Source organism: Sorghum bicolor, chromosome 9 (assembly GCF_000003195.3).
Source record: "Sorghum bicolor cultivar BTx623 chromosome 9, Sorghum_bicolor_NCBIv3, whole genome shotgun sequence".
Classification (NCBI taxonomy): Eukaryota; Viridiplantae; Streptophyta; class Magnoliopsida; order Poales; family Poaceae; genus Sorghum; species Sorghum bicolor.
In genome coordinates this window covers 41,544,947-41,553,170 of record NC_012878.2, presented here as the reverse complement: position 1 = coordinate 41,553,170, position 8,224 = coordinate 41,544,947, and the positions used below count along the sequence as shown (strand labels likewise).

At 42.8% G+C, this 8,224-nt stretch overlaps 1 protein-coding gene across 1 annotated transcript; it reads left to right on the top strand.

Moving 5' to 3' along the window:
• Positions 2,754-4,737, top strand: LOC8061329. Its single transcript, XM_021448341.1, has 2 exons — positions 2,754-3,930; positions 4,098-4,737. Exons 1-2 carry the CDS (start codon positions 2,754-2,756, stop codon positions 4,100-4,102), a joined length of 1,182 nt encoding a protein of 393 aa, XP_021304016.1. The 3' UTR covers positions 4,103-4,737.

Here is an 8,224-nt window from a genome sequence, read left to right as displayed (position 1 = left end):
AGCCGGGTGTCGGGGTAGAAGCAGGACGCGATCACCCAATTGGATCAGTTGCGCCAATTGCAATTACGTTGTCACAGCCAGATTCTTTTTTTTGGGGGGGGGGGGGGGGGGGGCACATTTGTTGAACTAGAGCTGTTGATGTGAACACCCAATTCTTACCCGCAGATCAACATTTTTTTTTTGTGAAATCAATAATTTCGCGCTCAGTATTGTTGTACATGTATATGTATTGGCATATTGCAGATCAACTTAGATGACTTTGTCACCCTTTACCCAAACTTGAATTCGTAAACCACAATTTTTCTGGGAATCTTCCTGAGCATAAATTTATTCTTAGAAAGACTTTTGAATTCCATTGTTCTTAGGAGCCTAAGTGCCTTCTCAGCTGTCATTTCTTTTCTGTAAACTTCTTTTATAAGATCGTAACTTGTAATGATGTCCGGAGACCTGTGTAATTCAACTAGATGATATATACCCTGCGCATTGCTGTGAGATTAAATGTGAAATTACAGTTCGAAGTATATATGTAAAATACTAATTAATATAAGAAACACTTCGTAAAATATAAATTAAAGAATCTGGAGGATCATACAGAATGCAATAGCTGCGACAGATGCATCTCTCTTGCTTTTTGCTTGATGAGTCTGCCAAGTAGATATCTAAGCATATTGAACAATAAATATTGCTGTGTTACTGTAGCAGTAAATATATTCCTTGATATTCTTTATGATAGTGTAGAGTCCTTAAGACCCAAATCTGCAATCGAATTATCTATTTTTTATTTATATGATTGAAATTGAGTAGATACCCCAGTCCAATTGGATATTTTCATCCTTCAATGCATTATAGGGCTTGCATCATCTAGAAGACAACATAACAAACAGAGAGGAAAGTTAATGATGGAGGGAATGTAGAAAATAGTCTCACTTCATAATTTCCATATTATACAGATGCAGAATGGCATAACACTTCCTAAGTGTTCCTATGTGTAGGTCGTAGGATGCTACTTGGTTTAAGTAAATTAACAACGCATTGAGATCATGCGTCCATGAAAGAAAATATCTGGATAGAGCTCATGACGGTGGATTACCTAACCATAGAAGGCAGTCCCGACCAGCTTCATAGAATGCTTGGATTGGGGATGACCACGCTTGGAGTGAAACATGGCTCTGCAGTTTTTGCAATGATGAGGTAATTGGTGATGTGAGACAATGATAAAGTAATTAGCGCTGTGCGACTGCAAGGTGGAGAACATCGCAGTTGTCGTGGATAGCCACCACCAGTTGGTGCATGCATTGTGCAGACACAGCTGGGCATCAAGGTCGTGTAGAGGGCAGAATGGCATACATGGAAACAAATCTGGGGGTGCTCTATCACTCTTCTGATAAATAGGCCGATCAACGATTATAGGAGATAATCAAACAACGCATGAGTAAACTTTGACATAACTAAACTATATTGATGAACCGATTCCTTAATCAAGGACGCAATTTCCAGAGACTGTTTGTTGAGGTGGTGAAAGGTCCTCCGATTGCTTATTCCAGATATTCCACCAGAAGAATATCACCATGCCATCAAAATGCCTACTCATAGCCTCAACAATCTTAGCCCTGCATCTCTACCACCAACTACAAATTAATCCACCATGGTTGATGTTCTGCAGCACAGAAAGGTTGCTCTTGTGTAGCAAGGTATCCCATACCTGTCTTGTTTAAGGATGGTCTTTGCACAAGTTTGTAGAAGTCTCCGGCACAGAGTTACACAATATGCAATATAGGGTTATTTTGCTAGCCATTTTCTTTTTAGATTTTCAGCAGTCAAAATCCTTTTAAGCAATAATTCCAAAAATGACATTCTGGTCCTGACCTTGGGCCACCAAATTGGGCTGATACTAAGTTTATTAGAGTCCCCACAGGAATTGTATTAGATACGCACTGCAGGTTGTATATACTCCATGAGATGTCTATCACTAGCTTAGGCCTTGTTTATTTACACCAAAATCCAAAAAAAGAAAAATGAAGATTCTCCATCACATCAAATCTTGAGGCACATGCACGGAGCATTAAATATAGATAAAATAAATAACTAATTGCATAGTTTACCTATAATTTGCGAGATGAATCTTTTGAGCCTAGTTAGTCTATAATTGGACAATAATTGCCAAATACAAACGAAAGTGCTATAGTGGCCCGAAAACTTTTCGCAAGGGAACTAAACAAGGCCTTATTTGACCTTGAATCTCAATCTCTGGATCCTACCGATAGCTTCCCAGACTAATACAAACTCTTGCGTCTCAACCGGTGTTGATAGATACTAGAAGTACTTGCCTAACCCACCGTTGGTTTTTCAGAGCTATTTCCACCGAGATTTTGTTCCTGTCTTTTTGAATAGCATTGGACCAATGTTTCTAGGTGCACTCACTTATCCAATTTGAGAACCAGAACCAAACTGTATTTCCCTTTCTTGCTGTGACCTAAGTTGAAGCATGAAACATGTCCCTGTCTTATCAAAAGAGATGTCAATTCCAGACCAAGCTCTTTCTTTGTGCAACATGCAGATTGATCCAGCAAAATACCAGCGTCCAGAACATGCTTGGTTACATTTTATCTTCCATTGGTTGTTGGATTATTATATGTTTGCTTTGTTTCAAAAATTATTATATGTTTGTTGTTATCTCCATTTACTAAGTTTATTGAATTAGCAGAATATCTTGGCCTTATTAAGCACAGTTGTTTTGTTTTAATTTTGCAGATATGCTTCCAGGCCCTGTTCTCCCACCTCCACCTCCGCCGTTGGTGTTTATAGGTTCACCAAGTCTGCCGCAATCAGACCCACAGTCTTCATCGACTGGGGCCAGTGTTGCCATTATTATTATTGTCATAATCGCCACAATCACCTTGACTACTTGCTTCGTGCTCCTGCGCCGAGGTTGTCTCCGTCGCCAGGGCCGCTTGTCCAGCTCGTCCTTCTCTTGCTGCAGTTCTGAGTCTGGAATGCGGTCTGCTGCATCAGCAGCTGTTGCCTCAGCTGTGTCGTCTGTGGCACGTTCTGCAGAAGGGCCAGTGGAGGGGTCTGAACTGGTAGCATCCGTGCCTGTCTCTGCTGAGATGCCAAAGGGTGGGATGGACACACTGGTGCCATCAGCACTGTATCTTCCAGAGGTGGAGCGTTTGATATTGGAGTTGCTCTCGCTACCTGCAGTGCCAATGAAGCCTGGGAGCAGGGATTGCGCAATGTGCAGAGAGTTCCTACCTACTGATGTGCTTCTCATACTGCCATTGTGCTCGCATATGTTCCATCAGTCATGCATCATCAACTGGCTACGCCACACCACACCGTCATGCTGCCCATCCTGCCATGCCTCTATCACCATTCCTGGCTCTAACAAGACTGAAGTTGCTCCGACCTTCTGCTCAGTTGAATACGACATTGAGTCTCAGATGCTAATGCCGACCCCACCTGGTGAGGCAGTAGCAGAGGCTGTTGGAGGAGATCATGGGTGGCTGCGCTCTTCCCTGGACAGATTATCTGGCAGCTGGAGAGGATGTTCCAGCAATTGTGCCACTGCAGCGGTTGTGCCAGTGTCCTCACGGTGCACCACTGGAAGTTGGAGCCAGGGCTCGAATGGCCGATTCGACAATGACTCAGATTGCGCTAAGGTACAGGAGCCGCTGCCAGTTACAGATGGTAAGGAGGTGCCAGAGACTGTGAGGGGCTCTGTCGGGTGGCTGAGATCTTTGGCCACACTCTCTGGCAGCTGGAGTGGGTGCTCCAGCAGCTATTCTTCTGAGATGGGGTTGCCGGTGACTTCGAGGCATGTCACAGAGACCCTGGCATCAAGTGGACGCAGTGAAACTGACACATGGTCTAGGAGGTGGGATCTTGAGGCTGCTATGCCGACACCTGAGAGGCCATCCTTCAGAAGCTCAGGCAAGTAAATAATATCACACCAGTGTTGATGCCAACAATTATTGTGTTAAACTCCATTCATTTGCAACCGGTGTATGCATGTCTTAGTTAGGTCGTGTTGTTGGCTTCATGCCTAATTTCTTCTGAGTTTCTAATTTTCTAATTAAAATTTCTTGTTTCCTTTGCAGGTTGAACTATTGCTCTAAAAGAAGAGAATGAATACAAATTGTACATCAAAGAACAGGAGTAGCATTGATTCTTTGTGTTGGATATACAATCATACTGATGGATGCAACAACGTTTTGTATAGCATATATAGATCAGCTTTTATCTTTTAGATAATTGGCTGTCCTTGGTCCTTATGTCCAAGTCAAACTGTGAGCAAGATAGCACGATATAGTGATGGATAAGAGGCTCCCTGCCATTCTTAGCATTTTCTATTGAGGGAAAGGATTAATATTGGTAGGCTATATAGCATATCAAGTGATAGTTTTGATAAAAAACTTGGTTTTAGTTCTACTGTGACAAGCATGTTGCGCTAATATGCTATATGTGCTTGAACTGTAAACTGTGCTGCTACAATGGACCTGTACGATGATACTGGTTCTGTAAATGTTCAGTTTGGAGCGGTTTGGTTGTAAAGAATACTGTTGGAACCAAGTGACCTATGATATATCCACTTGAGGTTCTCGCAATCTTATTTGCATTGGTTGCGAAGAAACTACAATAGAGCAATATGAAGCAGAAAGGAAGGAAAATAATGTGTTTTGTTGTTGCTGTCACAATATGTTTGTCTTGTGTTTTGCTATGCTGTAACTCTTGTTGTAATATGTCCAACTTGTGTGGTTTGACGGTGTGGTGAATTTGTGGTCTGGTTGTACCGGCCAAATGACTCTAGCTCAATTGGGTTCAGGGGTTTTTTCACGATTGGGAAGAATCTCTTTCTTCTTAATGAAAGGATCTATCTACCTATTATTTGGTTGATTTGGCCTATCCTATCATTCGCTTAATGGATGAGGCCAAATCAACCGAATTTTGTGTCCAACCATAATCAAATGAATAGAGACACAAAAATCATATGAATTTTAGATCATCGATCCACATCTAAGAATGAGTCCTAAATAACATCCAAAAGTATAAAAAAAAATTCAAAAAGCATATGCAAACTCACAATTACAAAGAGAAATTGTAATCCAAAAAAATAACTAAACAATAAAAATTCACCAACAAATTTACATCATGCATAGATCAAAATTACTTGTACATAGCAGTCAAAATAAAACAGCAGCTATACCTATAATTTGAAATAGTTTCTCATGAAAAATGATAACAACAGGGAATGCCAATCAAGATGCCTGTACACTAAGAAACATTTTAAAGAATACTTGTTAGCTAAGACATGAACAAAAAGAAATGAAATGGACAAGGAGCTAAAAAGGAATGAGACAGATACCATGATCTCACCAAAGAGGAAGGCCTTCCAAATCATTCAAGGTAATGTCTCTCAGATCCCATTTTCCATGAATGCTGAATTACTACAAACACAGGAAGTACATGAACCATGAATATAATCAGAAACAAATACAAATACCAAAATCTAAATGTTTTCTATGGAAGCCAAATACAAAGAAAAAAAAGAAAGATACTTCACAAATGACATCAAAAAAATTACAAATACACCAGAATCCAAATGTTTTCTATGGAAGCCAAATACAAAGAAAAAAAGAAAGATACTTCACAAATGTCATAAAAAACATTACAAATAAACATTACCATATTTAGTAAAATGTCCAAACATTTATACTAAATAAGTCAGTGTAAATACAAAAATATAAACATAGTGTCACACCCAAATTTAAGGATAAATTTGAGTACAATAATCTCATGTGCGCCCAGGAATAGTCGCGCACACAAGTCGACAAATTACAAATGTATCATAACAAGTGGCTTACATAACGTTATTACAACACAAATATATCAAAGTCTGCGACAAACGAAAATTATAACTCATAACTAGCTATGATATGATAGCTCCAACACAGGGACGACCGACCGGGATTTTGTCCAAAAAGAAATATAAAGACAAGCGTGAGTACATCTCGTACTCCGCAAGCATAACATAGGATTTTATGCGGCTCAAAAAGGTCAGACACTGGCTAGCATTTTAATTGGTCAATGTTTTAATCCTATTTAATCATCAATTATGCTTAAGCTCCCGATTAGCCCAAATGAGTATATGATAATAACACCGTTAACCTTCACGGCTAACACCATCACCATCACGGTTAAACCACATTAATCATCACGATTAATGCGTCAGATTTTCATAAGTTATTTCCCATAACCATCCACACCCAACTATTCCGTAAGGGTCCAAGGCCGCTCATGTCCGAGAGCACGGCTAGTATACCAGTTTGATCAAACTCTACGCAGAGGTGTGCACTTTTCCCGTAAGTCGTGTTACCCATATGCCCGGGGTTTGCAAGACCCACTAACACTGCCAAGGTGAGCGGGCAAGGAACACTATGAAGCCTTCCATAGGCCACGTCTAACCAGTTAGGGCCGCGAGGTTTTCTCGGCAGGCAGATATAGAGGACCCCCATTTCCTATGGACATTTCCATCACGGCTATACACATAGGAACAGAAGCAGTTCTATACCCAAAGTGGCAAGCCCCTCTTGCGTCCTTTCGGGTAACCTCTAACTAGCTAGATGAGATCCTACTACTGAGCTAAAGTTAGAGCCATATAACCATCACGGTTGCACTGTATGTCCCGGATGGTCGCTTACAGAGAAGTCCTTACGGAGGGTCTAGGTCAACTTGACCGAAGTCAATTGCACTACAACCCTTTTTCCCAACATTTTTCATCATATTCATTAAAGTCAGAGTGATAGTAAAGTCTCAATTAATTAAAGCACTAGCAAAGCTACCCTCATGCATTCTACCCATAGGTGTCATAAATATTTAGTCAGGTAGCTAGGATGTCCTTAGGGTTATCAAAATTAGACACATGCAGATGCGTAATTAATTGAGTGAATAGGTGTACAAGGAAAACCCATGTTATACTTGCCTTCGGTGAAGGGGAACTGCTGCTGGTCCTGCTGCTCCTCGAAGTAAAATGGATCACCCACGGACACGTCACCGTCTGCGCTCGATCGGTACCACACAACAACACGCATCCAGGTTCATTCATACAAGCAAACAATCATTTAATTAGAACAGTACACCAACAGATCAAAAATGAAATAAAATATTTAAAAACAGAACCTACGTTTCGCTACGATCACATAGATACGAAGATCACGAAAATCGAAGCTAAAACGACCAAGTTACGACTTTTCGGCGATTTACTATAGGCAATTAATTAATTAAACCTAACCCTGAAAATAAAAAGTGGCAAACTATAGAAACAGTTGTACTATCATGTAGAGAATTTAATTACGAACCTAACGCAATTCGAACGGGTCAAATCGGAGCTAGAACGAATATTTTATGGCCAAAACACTGCAGTGGCCTTCTGTAAATAAAGCATATTTAAACGAATTTAAATAAATATAGAATTTCTGGAATTTCTCTGGCCGAGGACTGCGGGACAAAAACATAATTTTAGGGGGACTCTTAAACAAACTTTCCCCAGAAGGGGTATCGGGCGTCTCTGGCCGTCCGATTAGAAATGGACGGCCAGGATTAGATCCTGGGAAAGAGAGGGAGAGGAGGGGGCCTGCCGCCGGAGGGGGAGGGGACGGCGGCGGCGCCGCCATTGCCGCGGCGAGGAGGTCGCCGGAGAAACTCGCTTAGGCGCTACGGGGCTCGGTTTTCCAAACCGAAAACTCCCAGAGAGAGAGGAGGGCGAGGGGAATGCATCCCCGGCCTCGGAATGACCCGGGACGCGCCCGAGCTGCCGCGCCACGGCCGCCGGCGGCGGGCTACTAAGGCGAGCGCGGCCGGGGAGCTAGCGGGCCTCAAATCGCTCGGCAAAAGGACGGGGAGGGAGCGGGGAAGGAGACGAAGCTCACCACGGCGCGAATTCGGAGCGAGAACGGCGAGGATGGCCCGGGACGACGAGCTTTGCGTGGAGGGTTGCGGCGGCGGTTTACTGCGAGCTCCCGGATGAGGGCAGAGGCGAGGAGGGGGAAATGGGGAGGGGAAGGTGCTCTGGCGCGCGCTCTGCCCACTTCTATCCGAGTGCGGGGGAGAGGAGAGGAGTCGTCGGGGAGCGGGGGCGCGGTTTTCGGCTTAGGCCGTTCCAGCAGAGAGAGGGAGAGGGAAGCGGGGGCGGTTGGGGAAGGAGAAGCTGACAGGCGGGCCCGGCCGT